Here is a 22,002-nt window from a genome sequence, read left to right as displayed (position 1 = left end):
CTTCTCATAATGAGCCGTGCTGAGAAGCACCTCTCAAGTCTCCATCATGCTGTTTTGCTACAGGTGAGTTACAAAGCAAAGAGGAAAAGAGAGTTATGGTCCGATAGCATCAAATACAACTTGTTCCTATTAACTGGGCCATGGTGAGTATCCAGAAGAGATGTTACAGATACACGTCTTACCTCTCCGAAACCCTCTTGACACTTCCTGTGACATTCTCGGACAGTGGTGAAATTAAATATTAGCACCAATGTTACAAAAGCCAGCTTGTGCAAACAGTGAACTGAGCTGTCTTTTCACCGCTATACTTAGAATCATGACTAGGTAGTGCAGGTGTAGGGTATGTGCTGGCAAATGTGCATTCTTGGGGGCCACTACCCCACAATGTCACCATTACAGCGACAGTGTTGGTGTTCTCAATGTCATTCTCTGTGACACTGCAAATCAACAATTTCACATGAAAAGATCTAATAAAGAGGCCGTGTATTTGTTGATTTCCTTCCCTCTACCTGCATATAGCCTTATTACTGGGAATAACAGAGGGAGAAATCCATCGTCTCCCTCCACCCATTTCTACTTTACACTTCACACGTCCCAGAAGCTCCCTCACCATCACAGGGACCACTTCTTATGCCTCTCCTTGCTGAACAATTCTTAGCAAAAGGCCACGATAGTTCTTTGTATATGTAAAATGTAGCAGAAATATTAAACCAAAGATCAAAGGCAGTTCTGTTCCTCAGATATTTTCCCTGACCCTTTAAACTGGCTAGGTGCAGAATGAATAATAAGGACCAGACTCTGTCATCAATTACGAGGAGTTAAATCCAGAGTGGGCTGTTGTAAATCAAGTTACTTTAGAGTTACACAGTGTAACCAGGAGCAGATTTGGGACCTGAGTCTGCAGGCCAAAGAACCAGACCACAAAGGGAAAATCCCATCTCCCTCCCTCTTCGTTTTACCCAAACTCTCTGGCTCTTCACACAAGCAGCCCCATCTGCCTGCTTAGAAAAGCACACAAAGCTAAGGCCTTCCTAAACTACCCAGCCAGAGCAATCCCGCCTTCCAGCACAGCCAAATGGGTCGCAGATAAAGGAGTTTTTTATTTAACTAATGTGGCAACATGCAGCCCAAAAGGACCAAACAACATCTAATTTTTATCAGCAGCTATAAAAAGTGGAGGGGAAAGGCTTGAATTGCCTGGGTGCAAAGCTTACTGGAGGAGAAATAAAACCAAAAATCTTAAGTATTGAGTAAAAGGTGCCTGGAAGCACATTTATAAAATAAATTCTCTCTTCTCTTTCTCTTCCTGTTACGTGATGCTTCCCCCCCTCACACAAGCCTAATGCTTTAATCTAGCTAAATATTTACAAATTGGCACCACATCAGATTGAGGCAATAGAGGGGAATAAGCAAAGTGATGCGAGTCATGATATACTTCTTATTACAGTGATAGTGTTTCACAAGATTAAAGGGGATTTTCTAGGCAATGGAGACAAATCCAGCACCAGCTTTATTGAGCAAACGTCGCAGATGCTTCACCCATTAACATGTGGTAGTGCAAACAAAGGAGATAATCTCCTTTTCCAAATGAGCACCATCAATGCTGCTATTCCATTTATTGCACATTTTCCCACTCAAGTGTTCGCTTTTGAAAGGCGACGCACGTTGGCTGCGGGAACCTGGGTGAGCCAATGGAAGAGTTTATGAAGCAGAATTCCCAGCCTGACTGCAGCACCCAGGGAAATCATCAAGCGGTGACACCACTCTTGGGAGTAACACCAACCAGGATGAGAAAAGGAGAAGAAGAAGGAAAAAAAAGCAACCCCAAGCCCCTCCATCACAGGGATTTTATGGGCCACGTGTCCTGAGAACCTCCACTCTGGTCCCCCCACTGAGACAAAGCTATTTGTAAACACCAGATTGTACTATCTTTTTGCCACCCTGATTGCTAATTAATCAGAAACAGAAGTGCCTGGGTGAGCAATACAAAGTGTCAGGGGAAAATGAATGGGAACCTGTGCAGCAACTGCTGTCCTCACTGTGGAAACACCCCTCTGAAGCCAATAGACCAGACTACAAAGCAAATGGGGGCTTGCATCAAACCAGGACCCGAGGATCTAACGCTCCCCAGACCCAAACACCTCTTTACGCAGTTTATTACAGAAACGACAATTGTCTGGACCGCGAAGAGCCCCAGCAGCCCCAGGGCACTTGCTCGGTTGCAGCCCTGACCCTGCCCGCTGCCACTTCCACTCCTTTCCCTGTGCTCTTCTCTCCTTCACGGTCTTCTGTGTCCAAAGCAGAGGTCAAGATTTCAAGACTCGTAGTCGTTAAGTCTCAGCTGTACAGTAAAGTGATGCAAATGACCCATAAGAAAGCTGCTGTGACATGTCGATTCACTTTGAACTGTTGCAGATGGATGAGGATCTGGGGCTGCTTCCAGGTCAGCCAGCCCTGGTTCACGCCAGAAGGCTTTACCAGCAAATGCAGCCTCCAGTCAGAACAACCTGGTCCTAATTAGGACCGATCTGTGGCACCTTAAAGGGGTTTAGTGACTGCTTTAACTGACCCTTCAGATGAAGAACTCGAAAAATCTGGACTGGATCCCAAACAATAATGGTGCTTATCAAGGGTTCCTTCTGTCATCAGGCCTGCCAAGTGTCCCCTCTCCATTTCTCATCATTTTGTTTGATCTCGCTGCTCCCAAAAGCATTGAATGTAACAGTTGCCACTCTGGATTCACAAGGCTGCACCTTGCATCCTGACAGTAAGCTCCACATGCAACAAGGGGGAGTTTCACCTCTTTAAAAATCAGGTTAGAGTCCCAACCTGCTGGCTGCTTCTGCATTTTCCTGCTAAAGGTAGCAGTTATAATAATATCATGCTCAATTTTTTCCTAGTCTGGAGTAACAGTATCCCCGTTCCCTGAAGTCAAGCAACAGCAGATGTATATTGCTGAAAGCCTGGGATCACTACCTCCCAGAAAATTAGGAATATTTTAAAATTACTAGGCCAAATCTGCTCTCTGTGACCCTGCCACAAACATTACATTCGCACAAATGCCTTTCACAAACAAATTTATTATGGGAACATTTTCAATGTCATTTTGACAAAATTTACTGAGTTTCCATTCTGACTGGGCAAACGACACATTCTACACAAAATATTTGTCCAGTGAGTCAAAATCAGTGTTAAGTTATACTATGAGGAAGGACACAGAGACACCCTTCTCAAAGCACTTTGGCAGGAGAATATTATTTTGTGCTTATGCTCTGCTTCCCACCTCAGGCACCTTTAGCACCTGTGCCCTCCTAAGGGCAAAATGCAACTGGGGGTTTGTGCAATCAGACCTGGAATAATGATAAAGGCACTTGCTTTCCACTGGTTCAGTGATCAGCAAGCCTGTTGAAGAATCCCTGGTGAGCTACCCACCAAAGTGGTGAAAAACTTGTGTCACACCTGAAAATCTTGGCCTAGCATACTGGAGCTTTATAGTACTCTGCTATAAGAGGAAATTTTCACTACCCGTGTCCTCCAGATGGAGGGGATGATGCAGAAAGCAGTCACTTGAGTTTCATCCTTGGTAAGATCACAGATCTCTAGAAGAATGTGGATCGAAGGAAACCCTGGGTAGTTTCGCCCTCCCAGTGCTGTACTGCTCTCACAACAAAGACTATTTCCCATATGTTCATGTAGAGGGTAGATGCTACAATAAAGAGTAACATAATGGACCACATGGACAATACGGTCCACTGGGAAAGTGCCAGCCTGCTTTCTCTGAAGGGAAATCCTTCTGGAAAGCTGCTGCTGTTGTAAGGGATGAAGGCACTGGGGTAACGGGGGTCCAGGGACACGATATGGCTGGATTTCCAGAAAGTTTTTGACAAGGTTCAACACCAAACCTTGTTGAAACACCACCCATTAAATGCTGGGCGTTATCAAGAAGAGTGTTGAAGAATAAAACATGGAGCATAGACTTTGCCCATGGCTCTGCTCTCTGCCCCTCAGGAGTGGGACAGTGGGGTTAGGGGAGACCCGGAGGGATGGCAACTGAAACGATCCAGGGGATGGAGCGACTGGCCTATAAGGAGATGCTAAAAGAGGCTGGGATTCTTCGGATGGGGAGGAAAAAAGCAAGTGTGATGGTGGTTTGCAAAACAGAGAAGGCAGTAGGTCAAGTCACACTGCCATTTACCTGGTCACCTGGCCACCTATTTACCTGTAAACTGCTCTTCGCCACCTCCTACACTGCTGGAGCTAGGGGGCATGCGATGGAATGAACGGGAGCTCAGTTTAAAATAAAGAAAACCAAATACTTCTTTGCTTAGTGGGTGTGGGACCTCTGGGGCTGGCTGTCCTGGGCAGTTGGGTGGGCAGATGGCATCAGCAAGGAAGAAGGTGAATTAATGAGTAACAGCTCCGTGCAGATACTGAAAGGACCAGGCAGGGATATACCCACCAATACCCGCCTCGTACAACTGCAGGCCTGAGTCAGATGGTAGAAAAATGATTGATTTAAACTTTAAAAACCCAAGGTTTCACATTACTCTGCATTTTCTGCTTGAAACCCTGTGTATCCTCTCGGGTGTCAGCAGCCCAGGTTTTGGCCTCCTTCTGGGTTACCCAGCCTAGATAAACATACGTGCTGCTGCAACTGTTTCCAGGAACGTCTTCCTCTCCCTGCAATTTCTTATCTCCCAGAGGAGATTGTCAGCGGGTACTTCAAAGCCCTTTGAAAATGGCCAGGGCCCTGCCTGTAGCCCAGCAGATACAGGCGCCCTCGCCCCGAGATGTCAACAGCCGCCCTGCGCGCAGGCGGTCGCTGCTGCCTTATCGCCACCGCAACAATGAGGAGCGGGAGAGACTTCACCCCCTTGCTATTGCCCCCCAGTCTTTAGTCTTTGCTCTGCGATATGCTGCCCACCTTCTCCCCAGATTCAGCCCGGTGGGTTGTGGCAGATTACGAAAATGAGGGGAAGGAAAAGGGAGTGATTTCTCTCAGCTCTGAGGAACAGCTAAGCCTGAAGCCTGCTGAGCTTGCAATTAAAATGTGGAAAGGCCATGACTGACCTCAAAAGATGGAAGAATGGGATACAGGGAGCAGAAAAATGCTGAGCACCAGGCTTCAGGCAATGTGCCGTTTTGAATTAAAAATAAATGAGAAAATTGCCTATGGAGAGAGGGAACGTGGGGGGGAGAGGCGGCCACGGAAAGAGAGGGTGACTGGGGGGACTATTGTTCGAGCACTGCCCTCAGATAAATCTTGTTCAGCGTTCCTCCACTAAAACACTACAAGGAGTAGTGAGGCAGAGGAAAGTGGTGCAGCTGTTTCATGGTGTTACTACCCCCGCTGAACCATGGAAGACCAAGTGCCTGCCAGGACAAAAGTCAGGACTCCATACATGCAGCTCTCACTCCACCAGCAACTTGAAAATGGAAATGAGAGACATAAAAGTCACATTTCCACCTGGAACTTGTTTTCTGCCATTGTTAACAAGTACCACCACAGGGGCCAGCATCAGGGACACAGACAAGGTGGCCACAGAGGGCCCATGGCACACACATGGCCAGGGATGTCCCACCATGATAGGAAAAGTAGCAGCTGTCTGGACAAGGACCCAGCTTTATCCCATGTTGTATTTATCCCATCCATATTAACCCCATTAGGCCACCACTGCTAAAATTACCACTCCAGAGAGAAGGATTTTTAAAAGATGTTTGGAGTTAACTGAATAAATTGTGGACCAGGAGCCAGAAAAATCAGACAGGTACATGGGGAGATAAGTGACGACAACACACTTTTTAGAAAGAGTGAGCAAAATAATTTGCAAGAGGTGTTGGTTTGGGATTGCATAAACCGAGTGATTAAGCCTGTCCTTTGATGAACAATAACCAAAGGACTCCCACGTGACTCTGCGAGGCAGACACTGGAACTAGCTCCTTTGGGTAATTAATGCTTATGCACAGAAATGGCAGGCTCAGATTTACAGAGGACTTGAAGAAGGTGGGCTGGACCCAGGGGACCACCAAGAGCAGCAAAACTCTGATCAGTGTTTATCCCTCCCAGTGAAGTTAGGGGTAAAGAGCTGTATACAGGCAATGACATTACAAGCACACCTGCAACTCCAGAAGCTTAACAGAGATCCCTTCTTGAGCCCTTTTCATGCTACATAAAGCTTTACAGGTCTGCATCTCTGCTGACCTCAGTGAAATGATTCATCTTTTGCCCCCAAATAATAAGATCAGGGTCAGACCCAAAATGCACTGATCTAAAGAACAACAGACACCTGGTGACACTCTTGCACCCACCACTAGCATCTGAATAGGTGCCTGCGGCAGGTCTCCCTGCTCTGCGCTGAAGAGCCGGAGGAGCTACCGAGGTCAGTGCAGTCCCCTGCAGACCGTCAGGACTGCTCCTCACACTTCCTCCTCTAGACATATTTCCCTTGATGAATTAAAAATCTGGTCCAAGCTGGGGCTTTATGCCTTTTTTCGTACACATCATTCATTTATCTATCCTAAATCCGGTAACACTGAAGAATACTCTGCCTCACATGGTAAAATTCATTGAATTACACAACTGCTTGTTCCCCAGTCCATACCACAGAGGACTGCACTAAACGGGCAGTGAACAAACCTCATCACATTACATCTTCCCACTGGCTGCCAGCAATGTGGGAAGCTATGGCTTCAGAAGGCCCTACTGGATGTTGGGGCCTGCTGTTGGCCTGAACCCCCCCCCCGCTCTTTCAAAAACATGAAATACATTAGGATGGGCACGCTGGCTGATGCCGAAAGTCCACCTCATCCCACATCCCATCGCTAGCCAGCAGAGATGCTTGGGGAGATAGCATAAGAACTGAGCAAACACAGAGTGATTTTTCCTTATAGTGTGCAGTGATATTTCCTCTCAGCTTCCAGCTATCTGCAGCTTTGACACTTCCTAAAAAAAAGGCTGTATTTTTGTACCTAACAGCCTTACTTGGGGATCTTCATTTCCCCATGCATTTCTCTAATTGGACTTTTAATCTACTTATGCCTAAAGCAGGTAAAAGTAGTTTCCCCATTGCCCAGGAGTCACTTTGCCAGTTCTTTGAAGCTTTATGATGTCTCCTTTCCTGAGTAGTTGTTTTTCCCCTCTCACTACCTTGCTGCATGCCAGGGCAACGCTGAAGGAAGAAGCTGCCAGAGGTACGTATGACAATATTAGGCCAGCTGCATGCAGTCATACAAAGAGTATCTCTTGCAGCAGTCTCTCCCTCCCTGTGGTCAGAAACTGATGTCTAGGAAGAAACTTCAAAGCGAAGTAAGATTGTGGTGAAGTTTCCTTAGAGATAGCCTCTCCCAGCTGGGCCTGAATGCCACATTTGTCAGTGTCTCAGCTAGAGTCAATGTTCAATCAAACCCTAGAGGTGTCCAATGCACAAAATACATGGGAAAAAATGGTAAAGGTGACATTTTTTCCCATGAAAAAAAGAAAAAAAAGACTGATTTTTCCTAGAGCACTTTAATTTGATATGAAAGAAAACAAAATCCTCTCTTGGGAACTTCCATCCATCACGAAGTAGCAGTGATTTCAGCATTCCTGGAAAACCTTACATACACTAGGCTTATTTCAATATGCTCTTATCAGCCTCAGTTGCCAGCCCATCCAGCATCTCAAGCGGGGTGGCTGAAGGAGCCTTTTAAGCATAGCAGCACACACATGCACAGCGTTACCCTGGCGTAAAGGATGACCTGAACTGCCTTAGCCTTGTCCAGACGTCAGGATGCGTAAGGCAGCAGCCCACCTCAGCAGGAAAGCCAATGCCCCACAGGTAGCAGAGGGGTTTTTGTGCAGAGATTCAGCAACAGCAGGTTCTGGGCTCTCAGCTGGTGCAGCCCCTCTTCCTGCAAAGTCAGCGTGCAAAGGTGGGGTGACTCAGTCTCCAGAAGCACACCCAGACTTCATGCTGCCCTGTGGAAGTGATTCTTTAGAGGCACCAGCAATGGCAGTGGTGATTCAACACCAGGTACTCACCAGAAAGGAGCCGGCTGGTGGGTCAGGCACGCGGGCAGGGTCGCTGTGCTGCTGGCACGACCAGGTGAACAAGCCTTCCAGCAGTCCCCAGCGTATCGGGTAATGAAGCAGAAAAGAAGCCAAGACTTTGTTTCAGTGAGGAACTGACCATGGGGAAGATGAATGGCATCAATCTCCTTCCTCTACTTCCTGCAGGCTGCATGTGTTTTGGTTGAAAATATATCAGCCTTATGACCGGGGAGCCAGGCAGCACGGGCGGGCATCCCGGTATGCCAGCTCCACTCAGCTCCCAGGAAAACAAATGCAACAGTGAGTTTACAAACCTCGTCCAGAGCAGCCCCTTCTCCAGAGCAGCTTCATAGTGGGACCACCAGCTCCGCAGGGATACCCAGGGGCCCAGGTGCTGCTCCCCTCTCAGCTAACACTGCCCCAGGGCAGCCGTCACAGCACCCAAGGGCGGAAGGTCCCCCCACCACAGCCACCCGGGAGCTCTGGGCACGAACAACCTCCAGCCTCACACATCTTGGCTCCAGTGCTCCAGCACAGGAGACAGGACTGGGGGAAGAGGTAACAAAACTCTTGGTGCCAAGAGGGAAAAGGCTTTGCTCTTCCAAAAATATCCTCCGGCTCTCCCAGGGCACGTGTGGTGCAGCATGCGGTGGGTGAAACACCACGCCGCCAGCCTTGGCATGCCCCCAGCTGTCCTCGTCCAGGCTGTGCTCCTGCCACTCACCCTGCTTCCAGGGGCCAGGCACAATGAGCCTGCCCGCGCCTTGGGGGGCCACAGCAAGAGGCTGCCATGCTGCCAGGGAGGCAGAAAGCCTGCTGTCATACCCTTCCCACCCAGCCCAGACCCCTGGGGAATAGGGCAGCGCAGGGGAAAGTCTATTTTTTTTTAACCATGGAGGCTTTTTGCTGGGAGAGGGGGAGCGCAGCCCCGGGCTGGCAGTGCAGCTGCCTCCTCCCTGCCAGGTATCAGTGCGGGGCACGACCTGGGACTGCCCTCCAGCCTCCACGAGCAGGCAGCAGAGGCAGACGCATACACAGGTCAGAATTTATTTCCAAATACCTCATTTATATCATTCTCACGTGAAATATTTCTTTTGGAATATAGCCTACACTTAGAAAACAGAAGAGAGGGTTTGGTTTTTTTTCTTTTTTTATAAGGCACATCAGATTATAGACTACATAGAGACATCTCCCCCTCACTTGCGCTCGTAAAATACTGGTGATTTTGAAAGTAATATTCCTAAAACCTAGACCCTGTGTAGCCCCGTGTAGAGCAGTATTCATAAAGTTATTAGACCTCAGTTTACATACACCTAGTAAAGGGCTATAACAAGTTGTATATACATCACATTTTCAGAAAGAGTCACAGCTGGCTACATTTAAAAGTAATGCTACTCCAGATTATGAAACAGGCTGCTTATAAAATATAACCTACAGCTTCCAGTACGGTGTGATACAAAGCAGTATGATCTTGCAGGAGAAATTGTTATTTTTGCAAACAGAAGCTGCTCAGATTCAAGCCTGTCTCCTCCCCAAACCCACATTTTTGATCAACTGAGACCATTTTACCAAGAAGCAAAGCACCCAAGAGAAATCTGGCTTTATGTTTTTCTCCAAGATGACGGTATGACTGCGTATCTGAAAAACCTGTCAAAGCATTCGAGTAAGAAATACGAAGGCTCAGATGTTAACTTCATGACCAGTAAACATTAAACCATTACCAACCCGATGCAAAAGCTAAATGCATCCAGCTTCTGTGCTATGGAAACTGTTTTTCCAGGCTGTTCCAGTGCAGAAGCCAACACATTTTTATTGAATCAGGCCCTAGGTAAAGATTTCCATCCCATTTTCAAGTTTTCAGCAACGGAACATTACCCGTTCTGCACTCATTTTGCTGTAGAGGGAAAAATACTGCCTGGGGAGTCTATGCCAATACAGCCCAGAATCCATTTACATAGTGTCATTTTCTTTAATGGGCCAGGAGGTAAACTGTGGTCAGCTTTATCAACTCAAATGGCTTCCACAGTTCTTTATATCGGGCATTGATTCATTTCTGATGAAAAAAAGGTTCCGGCTTTCTGTCACTGCAGTTTAGTTTAAGACTACAAAAAAGGTCACTTCAAGGCTTTGGCTGAAGGGAGGGGAAAAAAAAAAATCTGATCTTGAAATATCTAGGGGGGGAAAAAAAAGTAGTCAGGGCCATAAAAAGGCAGACATACAGCACAAACTAAATGTCCTCTGCAGGATAAGTTCAAATACTGATTCTTTTAGAGAGTCACGTTACCCCTCAGGTCTCTTGAACTTGCCAGGGCTGGAATTAGGCTTAGTTTTAGTAGGAACCAGATTTAGTCAGCGAGTAGTTCACACTCAAATCTGCGCTATGTTTGTCACTCAGCTACATTTTAGGCACATTTCAGTTAATCTGTTGGACTGATCGGGGGGGGGGGGGGGGGGGAGGGAAAATATATCAGTTAAATTTCCGGGGTGGCCTCAGCCAATCTCATGACTATGAGCTTGGACAAGATTCAACCACGAGCCACTGTCTTTAGAAAGGAAACATTAACTTGGTTGGAAACAGCATCATGAAGAGGACACAGCAGCCTCAGTTTCTAGAGTCCAGTTTGTTATAAATCTTGATCTGCCTGATTTGTTGTGTAGCAGCCCTAAAAGGTAAGGAGGGGCATCCTGAAATCCTTGCCTGTAGACTTAAAACCAGATGTGGTTTACATGGTGCTGCACCGATATTTGTTACATCTCTTAAAAAAAAAAATCAAACCAAGACACCAAACCCAACGCAACAGCATTTACATTCCTTTCAGCTGAAATAGATGAACTGTCGTCATGTCTGCAAAAATACAGAGGAAATCGCCACTACTCGAGGTAGCGAGTCAAAGCTTGGTCACGTTCCTCGGGCTTCCACACCGCTTCCTGGGAAAGGCAGGGGAAGTAGGACAGAAGGGACTTTCACTCAGTCAGGAGGTGACAAACGAGATGGCAGCTCCGTGAGGGATTAGGTTCCCTCACCCCATGCTGAAGGTATATTCATGACCTTTCCAACCATGGCATTTACATATAGATTACACCTCTTGCACACCCTTTTTAAAGCGATCTCTAAGAGTACTGGCTTGGGAAGACACAGAGAAGAGAGCAGGAGCGGGATTTTAAAGCTACAAATGTCAGTTAGGAGGCACAGTGTTATTTTTCCCTTTGACTGTCCATGTAGAGAGCTCTACGTTTCCACAGTCGCTTGCACACTCCTCCTGCGAAGCCCTGGCAGCAAAGGCCTCTGGTGTGCTCCTCCCCACCACATACACCTTATAGCACAACAAGTCGAATCCTTTGGACAAATCCTTCTACCCTCACAGACACATGGCGCTCTTCTTCCTCAATGAGAGGTTTTAGTCATGAAACTGGATGCCAGACCTGATTTATAGCAATTATTTAACTAAGAATCCTTCTGCCACCCTTGAAAGGGCAACTGAGATATCCAGTAGCAACATATACACATACATAGAGATCTACACTATACACTCGGGACAACACAGAATGACAATTCAGCTAATATAGCCTCTATTCAATTTCCTCAGAGCAGCACTCAGGTCCTTGCAACCCCTATACAAAACAGCAGTATTTTTTCCACCAGGATTTGGAGAGGTTTTTCATCTTGTCTGGAGTCCTAGACTTGGATTTCTTTGGTTGCTGCTGGGTATCCGAGTACTGAATACCAGCCACGATGGCCGCATCAAAGACCTCCTTGAGGTTTTTCTGAGTCAAAGCAGAGCACTCAATGTAGGACGCGGCTTTTATTTCCTCGGCACAGAGCTTCGCAGCCTCCTCTGAGACAGGCTTTTCTTTGCACTTGTCCAGCTCGATGAGAACTTTGACATCCTCCCGGAGGTCCGACTGCGTCCCAACCAGGATAATGGGCGCCTTGGGGCAATGGCATCGAATTTCAGGAACCCACTTCTCACTTACGTTCTGGAAGGATGAGGGGCTCACCACGCTGAAGCACAACAAGAAGATGTCCGTGTTGGTGTAGCACAGGGGCCTGAGCTTGTCGAATTCATCCTGCACGGAACAAAATTGTGTTAGCACCCAACGGAAAAAGCATGTCAGCCCTGGAGAACGCCCTGGTACGCTCCCAGCTCTAGCTTGCTGCTGACCTTTGGGGAAGCTGAGGATGACCTGCTGCTGCCATCTTGAGAGGCACCTCAACATGAGCACCCAGACCACCCAACGAGGTGTGTTATGAGCAGAAGTCGCCTGTCCCAAGCCTGAGGTGTCACAGCTGCTAGCCAGCAGGCAGCCTGCCACCGTCAGGCACGCAGGATGAAGGTGGTGGCTTCCCCACGTAGCTGAAATTTTCTGACTAATTCTGCTTAAATGTTTCCTTCGCTCTTTGTACGCAGGCCCTCTGCCCTATTCCAGCAAAGGAGCGATGCTGCGGGAAGCAGGTTACGGCACATGAGTTATGGAGCCGAAAATCTAAGGTCCACCTCTCAGGGGTGAGTCAGTGAGATGCTCTGAGTGCCTGTGTACCTCAAAGCTGCTCTGCCAACACCTCTACTTCCAGACACAGGCAAGAGCAGAGCAGACAAGTGGCAGCAAGCGTTTTAAACTGGTGACTACTTGACAACATCCTACAGGATATGGGAATAATTTCCCTGCTATTGTGCCCAGGGATTTAAATCTGAAGGCAGCAATAACGACTCACAATGTGCAGGCTTAACATGCCAATGGCATAGAGTAAGAGCTTTACCTTTCCCTCCCACCCATGCCACATCAAACAAACTGCAAACAGGCCTCCCAGCACTACCTTTCTCATTTGGTTTTGGGGTTTGGTTTTTTTCTTGTTTTGTTTTTGGTTGGGTTTTTTTCTCTTTTTAGTGCAAACTCCAGCAAAGCAAAGCTCTTTTTCAGCTTCAGGAACTAGCCACAAGAAAGCCAAACACCTCATGGTAACAAGGGCAAGTTGATCCTCAGCGAAGAATGCAGAAAGAAGCAAGGGTTAACTCCAGGCAGGCTGCTTTTATGCTGACAGCAGGATAAAAGCAGGGTAACACTAGCAGCCTGAACAGGTAGGATTTGCCTCAGCGGCAGTGACATTTTAATTAAAACGGACCATGTTCTCAAAAGCTCTGAATTGAAAGTGCAAAGAACACACACAGCTGAAAACATCTCTCTGGTACCAGCAGTTTACTGCTGAATTGCAAGTCCCATGTTAATTTTCAAGATGGGAAATTTTGCTTTAAAGCCTCTGGAGGCCCAGGATCTGCCGTTTAAAGCCCCCTGGAAGCCTCAGAAGTCTCGTTTCACTTGAATGAATTTCTTCCAGCAGTATCTCCAAGACAGACAGTGATTTATAAAACACGAGTCAAGAAAGCAAGCTTCATTAGCTCTCTTGATTCTCAGATTAAGCCTCAGAGGAAACCAGCCTCTCACAGCTTGGCTTGAGAGGAACCCCACATTTACTGAGAGCTGCTGCTCTGAACGACAGGGCCATTTACAGGAAGGCACCTCGCCATGTAATTGCCTCCTCTTGCTACGTGATAAACCTCAAAAGGGCTCGATTCAATGTGTTTGAAAGCCAAACCCAGATCTTAAGGGTTTCCCTCCGGATGAAATAGTGCCCTTTATATTCCTAGTTCACTCCTGGAGTTTCAATGGTAGGTACATGACCTGCAGGGACTCTATGCCTCGTCAGACTGGAGATGCTCAAATATCATTTCCCTCTGCCTGGAGTGGTTTTTTTTTGCTGCAGATTCCAGCAGCCATCTCACTGCAACACTGTTTTACAAAAGTATCCCGTTCGGTTTCTTTTATTTGGGACAACTTCTGCTGGCTTAGATAACCCCTTCACTTTTTAGGCAGTGCCTCTACCTATTCCAGCTGCACTGGGACAGGCAGAGAAAACATCTTAACCATTAACGGCAGCGAAGGCAAGAGGTGACTGGGCCTGCCCATCCCTCCTGTAGCTTCTGGCTGCATTTCCACGGGTGCTGCCTGTCACCCCATGGCAATTTCACCTGCCACACCCTGCATGTGAACACTCACAGCCCAGGCTGCTGTGATACCACCCCGTCCCTTCAAGCAGGGCAAGAAATCGTGGGGTAGTTCTGCTGTTCTACTTCATACCGTTACCCACAAAAGGCTGCATGTAGGATTTTAGCTTCAGTTTGTAGGGCACGTGGGAGTCCTATGCTGCTGTCTAGGACTGCGCAGCCCTCCAAACCCTTTCCTAAGTAGGGCGCCCAGTTACAATTCATCTAAATAGGTTTGTATGTTAAGGCCACTGAGATTTTTCAGCGTGGTTTTGGTGAAGGCATAGACCCAGATGCACAAAGCTGTCCAGGAACCTAACTCCCACTGCCTTCAAACGCGAGCCAGGTAATGAAATACTTTTAGCTACTTTTGGCTATATCCAGACTCAACCCCTGACAAGTGGTGTTGCATGCTGCTTGGGGTGGTTTAAGTCAGGGACTTGCAGAAAATATAAGGCAGTAAGAAATGGGTTCTTTTTATGTATCAGGCAGATTAGGAGCTGAGAGGCATCAGCCACCCTCAAGCCTTCAGGACTTAGACTACAGCAAACCTCGGCTTTGGGGTGGCAGCACTTTTTAAGGGCGTGGGAATGGCGAATATGAAACCTCCGTGGACAACACCCAATAGGGCTTGCTTCTCCCTTAAGCTTCTGCCCCTTCAAAAACACAGTCTCTATCTCTGGACACCTACAGCTGTGGATACTTTGCATTTGTACATCCCCAACACCATAATTCTTAAACCCGCAGTTATTTAGCAAAAATAAAGGCAGTGACAACCACTCAAAAGGAATACCAGGTGGTCCTTGAATCCCCCGTATGTTCAGCCTTTCTAGTCAGGCTAAGCAGAGCAGCAGCCTGTGCCTAGCCCTTATACGGAGGCACAGTACGCCCCCCACCCTTCGACAGACACCGGGCAAAGCAGTGGGTTAAGCAGCAGTGAAAATGACAGCAGTTTAGTAAGATGATCAAACATTGGGACTCCTTTCCAATCTATGAAGTCATCAGCAGGACGACTTTGTGTGACAACTTCTCCCCTCCCACTGTCACTTAAATAAGTGGCTTCACTGACCTGACCAGCTGTGTCGCAGAGCTGAAGTCTCACCGGCTTGCCATCAACAGACACGACAGCTTTGGAGAGAAAGGAGGAGGGAGGGGGAAAAGCGTGGTGAGTCTAACTTTACACGTTTTCCATTAAGGAAAAAAAAAAATAAAAGAAGATTTACCATCCCTCAGCTCTTTCAGTCTTCTCTTCAATTAGTTCAGATTTAACAACTTAACAGAGCTGGAAGGGTCTCTCACTAACCACACTTGGGCACCCACAAGCCCTTCAGGGCTTTGCGATTCATTTCACTGCAAGAGGTGAGGCAGGCAGGGGCTGCACTAACCCTCCGCTGGCAGCGGGGAGGGCGAGCCAAGCGGCCCCGGTCCTTCTGCTACGAAGGGTTTAGTTCATTACCCTCTTGTACACCTTCAACACAACCGGGACACAACCCCCCACCCCCTCTGGACCAAAGAGAAACCCCAGAACCCCTTTGCGATGGTGAGACGAGGCCAGTATTTAAGCTTTCCTTTTAGGAGCTTCCTATCTCGCCGGGAGCTGGGAGTTTTAGACCGGAGAGCTCAGGATTACAGCCCGGCTTTGCCCGCACGGCCGGGCGCGACACCGGCTGCCAGCCTGGCTCCGCTGCACGGGAGATGAGCCGGTGCTGCCGGCTGCGGTCAAGCCTAACAAAGTCCGCTCCTGCCCGAGGGGGGTCCTGCCCTCAAATGAAGAAACAAAGACATAACCGAGGCTGGAACCCCCCGGCCCACCCCGAGCGGCCCCGCCACGGCCCCGGCGGGAGGCACAGGCGGGACGCGCGGCTCCCCGCGGCGGCAGCACCCCCTCCCGCCGCCCCGCTCCCCGCGGCCGCCGCCGGCCCTTACCGGAGAAGTTGTCGAAGGCGGTGGGGATGTACTCGGTGGGATACCCGTTGGTGGTGTAGCTCACCACCAGGCTGGTCTTCCCCACGGCGCCGTCCCCCACCAGCACGCACTTGATGCTGCGCCGGGGCTCGGCTCCGGCTCCGGCCCCAGCCCCGGCTCCGGCCCCCGCGGCTGCCCCGGCCCCGCTCCCCGCCGCCCGGCAGCGGCCGCCCAGCGCCGCCCCCAGCGCCGCCGCCGCCCGGCCGCTGCGCACCCTGCGCGGGGGCACCGGCGGCACCTCGCAGCCGCCCGGCACCGGCTTGCTGATGTAGCCCGCCTCGCCCTCCTGCTGCGGCGGCATCCGCGCGGCGACGCGGAGCCCCGCCGGCCGGGGAGAGACGCGCGGAGCGGGGCCGCCGGCCGGGAGGCGGCGGGGAGCGGGGACGGCGGGCGGGCGATGCGGGGCCCCGGCGGGCCGGCAGGCGCGGCGAGACCGCCGCGAAGCCAGCCCCGGCGGCGCTCGGTGGCTCTTCCCGGGCGCAGGCGGCGGCGGGATCCCGGCTGCGCTGCGCTCGCCTCGCCCCGCGCTACCGAGTCCCAACCGCCGGCCCCGCGCCGCCGCGTGACATAGCGCCGCGCGGGGAGGAGGAGGAGCCGCCGACCGCCGCCGCGCGGCCCGGCCCGGCCCAGCCCAGCCCGGCAGGCGGCGCCCCAGCGCCCGCCCCGCCCGCCCCGCGGGCCGCGGGCAGGAGGCGGGAAGGGGGGGGCGTGCCGCCGCCGCGCGGGCGCGCGTCTCATTGGCCCGCTCGCCCTGCCGCGGAGCGCGGCGACGAACCGCGCGTCGCCATTGGCTGGCGCCGCGGGGGCGCGCCTCGCACCGCCCCGGCCCGCCCCTCCTGCCCGGGGCTGCTCCGCCCGCCGTAGCGGGGCGCCGCGGGCTGAGGCGGGGTTCGCCCAGCGGCGGGGGGGACCCGCTGCCTCGCCCCCGCCCGGGATCGCGCTAAGCGATGGGACTGCGCGGGGCGGGGGCGCGCGGGAGTTTCGCCGGGTGCTCGCGGCGCGCTTTGCGGTCGGGAGCAGCGGGCGCGGAGGGGGCTCCCAGCTGCACGCCCGAGGGGGGGTGGTGGTGGTGGTGGGTAAACTGGGCCATGAGTCGTGGGAAAGGGGGGGCAACGTTATCAGGGCCGTTGCAATAAGTTGGCCTTGGAAAGTTTTGCGGTTGAGCACAGAAAATGGAAGGCTGCTATAAAGTTTGGCTCTGCCCTAAGTTGGGAATATCATTAACATATTTCTTCTGGGGACCTTTGCACTGTGCAAACAGGAACAGTGCCACCTGGAGAACCCGGAATATAGATGTTAGTGTCCTCATTTTGCAGACAGCAATTACAGGTAACTTAAACATCGGGTTTTTCTGTTTACCCTTTTCAGCATCGCTGGGTTCCTAGTGCGACCTCGAGTGCTGTTTCCCCTTTTCCCCCACTGAAACGGAAACCCGCATGATGCAGCTGGTTTCGTACCGCAGCGCATGGCGCAGCTGCCCGTCGTGCCCCAGCTGCCTGTCCCGCGCTCGTTGGAGGAGCTGGAAATGTCGAGCCTGAGGGGCTGTCGTCTTCCTGCTTCTATAAGCTCTGGGGCTGCGTGGTCTGACCACTGAAGACCCTGCCAAGGCTCATCCCTCATGGAATATAAGCACTTGGTACAGCTAATCTTGCTTTCCTATGTGCACTGGCTTCTTCCATGGGAACAGCCGCCGTGGCTGTCTGTAGGGTCTTGGAGCTCATGCACTTAGGCAAAATTTTGGGCACCCCAAAGCAGGGCCAGAGCCAAGGTCCTCCATGGCCAAAGGCAGCTGGGAAGATCCCAGGTTGGAGGACCTGTGCATGCAGTTTGAGGGGTGGGGAAGAAACAGCTCCCTGGAGCCCTGCACCGGGGTGGCAGCACCCACCCACCCCCCGCAGGAAGCACAGCTGGGCAGGGGTGGAAGCACAGCGGAGCAGAGGGGCTCAGTGTGACCCTCATGCTCAAAACCCATAGGGGCCACTGACCCACATGTGGGACTCCCCAGTCCTGCAGAATTACCTTCTTCTAAATGAACGAAGATGGTGCTGTCACATAGGGAGATAGTGCCACAGAGAGACATCACAGGGCACCCTGCTACAACAAAGAAGCGGTCCCCTGTGGGTTGCTTTCATATATTGATTCCCCTGTGATGAAGCCTGAGAAGAGGAAATCACCTGGGCAGCTGAGCTTTGCCAGGATCGACAGCCAGAGGATCGGAGTGGGAGCCTGCCTGCACTCAGGCACACACTAAAATAACAGAAATGACTTAGTTCGTACCTTTGGTTATTTTGGTGCAAGTCCTCATGGGGATGCCCAGGTTAGAACAAAAGCATTCTATTTTAATTTAGTGTAATTATAGCCTGTCTACCTACAAAAGCTGAACTGCTTTAACAATACGGTTGCAGCTAACTCCCCAGAGTACGGATGCAGTTGTGCTGGAATAATGCTAATATGACTTACTCTTGTTGGGGAAGGGAAAACCATTCACACACAAAAACGTGTGTAGATGCAGGCTCACTTTGCAAATAGCTGCAGCTGTTTGAAAAGTTACCACCACGGCAGCCTGTTGCCACACTTGTTCCTGCGGTTGCTCCCTCCGTAGCAGAGTCCTAAAGCCTGCGTGCTCTACAGCCACCTGGCTGCAAAGTCACAGCATTTGTTTAATTCAGTACTAGACAGCTTCAGCCCAGCAGATGTTTCACTGAAAGGGGTGAGAAGCCTTTGCGCGGCTGCTCTGCTGTAACGGTTGAGGGGGCTCAGTGCTACCTGTAGCCTGCTAACATCTGGAGCTGTTTCAACAGTGAACCACATAGCTTGGTGTGAGAGTGGTACCAGTGACAAATCACATCCCTGATCAAAATCAGGTACCAATCCCAGTACCAAAAACTGTTATAGGTCCTTCTTTTCCTTCAGCTGAGCCAAGAGGAAAATGGGTGAATTACAGAAACTTGTGTCCCTTCTGTGTTGAAAACAAACGGCTGCGGTGAAACTTTGAAGGTAGTCAGGATCTACACAAGACAAGGAAAACATCGTCAGTCATTTCTGAAGAACTGCACGGAGCACGGAGGCTAGATGCTGTTAGGTCTGATGCGTTTGCTTCCTACTGCTCTGGGCAGGAGGCAGAGCCAGAGTTGCAGTCCAGTGCCTCGTTTTTGTTCTGCATGGCTCTGCGTGTATACATAGCTGCGTCTCTACACAAGACAAGGCAATGCTAACAACAGGCACAAACAATGGGAAAAAGTACGGCTTTTAAGACTCTAGTTCCCTGTGAGAGTTTAGTCTTCAGGCTCCGAGCAGCACCCGAGAAAGCTGTGTCCCACACACATGGGCTTCGATAGAAAGGCCCGTAGTGCCTAAGGAGCAGAGCTGTCAAAAGGAGTCTCCAGCGCCGTGCCCAGACACTTGTTACCCTTCTCCTGCCAGAGCCCAGCAGTCGGTAGTTTTCCATCTCTAGAAATCCAGAGGAACTTTCCACCTCAGGGAGCAAGAAATTGGAGAAAAGTCAATAGACCAGGCTCAGTTCGTACCACATTTATGCAAGGAAGAAAATAAAAGGAGAACTATAATTGAATTTTAACTATATTTTACTCTCAGCAGCATCCCATAAATCATGTACCTTGTTAGTACTGTGGGATGGCATGTGATGCTGGAAGTCAGCGTATGGCAAATAAGCTGATGGTAAATGCGGTAACTACTATATGCTGGTCGGCTTTGGGCATCTTGGGCAGTTGCCGGAGCAATTGCAGCAGACGAATTTCTGTCCGTTTCGGACAGCGTGCCAGCTGTAAGGTGAGCAGACATAATGTGATCTCTGATGCCAGGACAGAATATGACCCAAATGAGGACGTAAGGATGCCTGAGCAATGTCCCCTCTTCTCTGCAGTGACAAATGGCAAATCTGTGGCCTGTATCAACGCTGCAATGAGAACTTATTAAGGGGAAAGATGCACAACCTCAAGGGAAGCTCCTGTAGGTGGGAGATGGTGGGGGGCAATATGCACTGGGTGACAATCCATTTGAACAGTGTTGAAAGATGATGTGAGAAAGCTCTTCATGCCAATGCTGCGAGTGAAAAATGCCACGTGCACATTTTTAAACACCTTCAGTAGACAAACACAGTCAATGCATTGAGCTAAGTAGGCTCCAGTGAGATAGCTATAACGGTCTGCATTGTTTCTGTGCTCGGGGAGGGGGGGGCGAGCGGATTCAGAGCTGCATGGTTGCCCTATACTGTAATGTACCCTACCAAATACAGTAGCCTTTTGTGTAAGAGGATGAGGTAACCGGTTGTTTTGCGGGGGGGGGCCCTGTTTGTACCACAGCAGCGAGTCAGAGCAGCTCCCGGGCAGCTGTGCTGGTGGGGGGCTGAGGGTGCATTGATGGAGGGATGCTGTAACAGATAGGTGCTGTCTCCTCAGCCCTATCACATGCACACATCTTACAGGTTTGAACCCAATTGTTTCCAGAGCTCTGAGCTGAGGGATAAACAAGCTTAACTCCACATAGGTCAACAGGGTGGCAGTTGTCTGTCTCAGGGCTGAATCTGGTATATTATCAGCTAGTTCACAGAAAAGCTCTTGCTCTATCTTACATGCTTGTGCTAGTCAAATATTATTCTTTGAGGAAAATGACAGAGAGAGGAAATTATTTTATCAAGACGTGAAGTAGGTCATTGTTGTATTCTGGCTTATCATTTTCCCTGCGATATATAAAATATGAACTGGATGCTGGCCTTGTAGAATGAAAGCTTTCTTTTCTTTTTTTCTTGTAGAAACTTGAAAAGCCTGACACGGAGGGAGGCAAGGGAGTAGGGCGGCGCGCTCCGAGCATGACGTGATGCACTGCTGCTTGTTTAAGGGAAGGGTACAGCCTGCTCTGCAGGGCTGTCACCAAGATCCTGTTCTTTGTCGAGAAGAGCAACCCCAAGGTCTGGAAAAAACCCATCTGTGACACACCCCTTCACTTTCCAAAGAACAGGATTGCAAGGCACTGCTGAGCTGGCTGGTGGCAGAGGAGGTGGGGAGAACAGAAAGGGGAAGTATGAGGGAGCAAAGGAAGGGCAACAACCTGGGAAAGAAAAGGCAGCTTGTATAAAGAACGGCTCCGACCTGCTCTGACTCCGGAGAAGTACTTTTGAGGCTGTTCTTTGAGGACTAGGAGGGAAAAGGGCTGGAGAAGTACAAGATATTGCTGCTTTTATTATATATTTGATTTGTAATTAAAAAAAAAAAGTATTTGCCAGGGCTTTTTTTAAAGAACGTTTTAATTGCCCAAGATATCGATCTCAGGGAAGTTTTCACTACCTGGGGAAAGGGTCCAGTAACCAGCACACATTATTAACACAATAAACCCTCCCCATCCTTCCAGCTAAGTTCTGATTGAGAAGACGCTATCAAAAAAAAACACAGGGAAAAAGGATTGTTGAGATAAACCTGAAAAACAAAACAAAGCACAATTGCTTCAAGCCTCCCAAATTCCTAGTTAATTCAGAAAACAAATTAACCTTAACCTGCTATCTGCAGTGCCTCTGCAGGGGAACCACTGTAGGAGGCGATCCCTTTATCTCGCTTTCAAAATCCTTTTCAGCTGATCTGGGGTCACAGCTGCTGGCAAGTGCTGCGTGTCCTGTATTTTGTGTGAAGGTCACCAATTTGCCTGCTTGTCCTGAAGCCCCTCACCTCCCTAGGGCTGCCCCACGCCCCTCCAGGCACGCCTGGGAGCTCTGCTCTGGACTGGCTCTCCCTGTCGGGTCTGAGCAGGAACCGAGCAGTGGCCCCAGAAGATCGCCTGGGCACTACTGGGGACAGACTGGGTAAGATCTTGGTGGTGGCAGATAAATGTCTGGGTAAGAAGAATAACAAAGATACTAGTTTTGCCAAACCTGAATGAAGGAACTGCCCCTGCCCTGTGGCATACTGCATTTCAGTGTCCTTCTGCTCACTGGGATTTATAACCTGCCACGTTATT

At 50.0% G+C, this 22,002-nt stretch overlaps 1 protein-coding gene and 1 long non-coding RNA gene across 3 annotated transcripts; one reads left to right on the top strand and one right to left on the bottom strand.

Moving 5' to 3' along the window:
- Positions 1-9,062: 9,062 nt before the first annotated feature.
- Positions 9,063-16,672, bottom strand: RHOU (ras homolog family member U). The gene is made up of 3 exons (XM_075089507.1): positions 15,997-16,672; positions 15,140-15,198; positions 9,063-12,097 (listed from the first exon to the last, which is right to left on the bottom strand). The coding sequence occupies exons 1-3, from the start codon at positions 16,334-16,336 to the stop codon at positions 11,642-11,644; spliced, it is 855 nt and encodes a 284-aa protein (XP_074945608.1). The 5' UTR covers positions 16,337-16,672; the 3' UTR covers positions 9,063-11,641.
- Positions 15,118-21,271, top strand: LOC142055490 (uncharacterized). 2 transcript variants are annotated; one of them, XR_012659950.1, is made up of 3 exons: positions 15,118-15,235; positions 19,919-20,004; positions 20,807-21,271. It is a non-coding gene; the product is annotated as an uncharacterized LOC142055490 (long non-coding RNA). The 2 variants fall into 2 exon arrangements; XR_012659949.1 differs by lacking the exon at positions 15,118-15,235 and adding an exon at positions 17,131-17,364.
- The last annotated feature ends 731 nt before the right edge of the window (positions 21,272-22,002 follow it).

The sequence above is a fragment of the Phalacrocorax aristotelis genome, chromosome 3, assembly GCF_949628215.1.
Source record: "Phalacrocorax aristotelis chromosome 3, bGulAri2.1, whole genome shotgun sequence".
NCBI lineage: Eukaryota > Metazoa > Chordata > Aves > Suliformes > Phalacrocoracidae > Phalacrocorax > Phalacrocorax aristotelis.
Note: the sequence above shows the minus strand (reverse complement) of the source record. Positions and strands in the feature narration are given on the sequence as shown.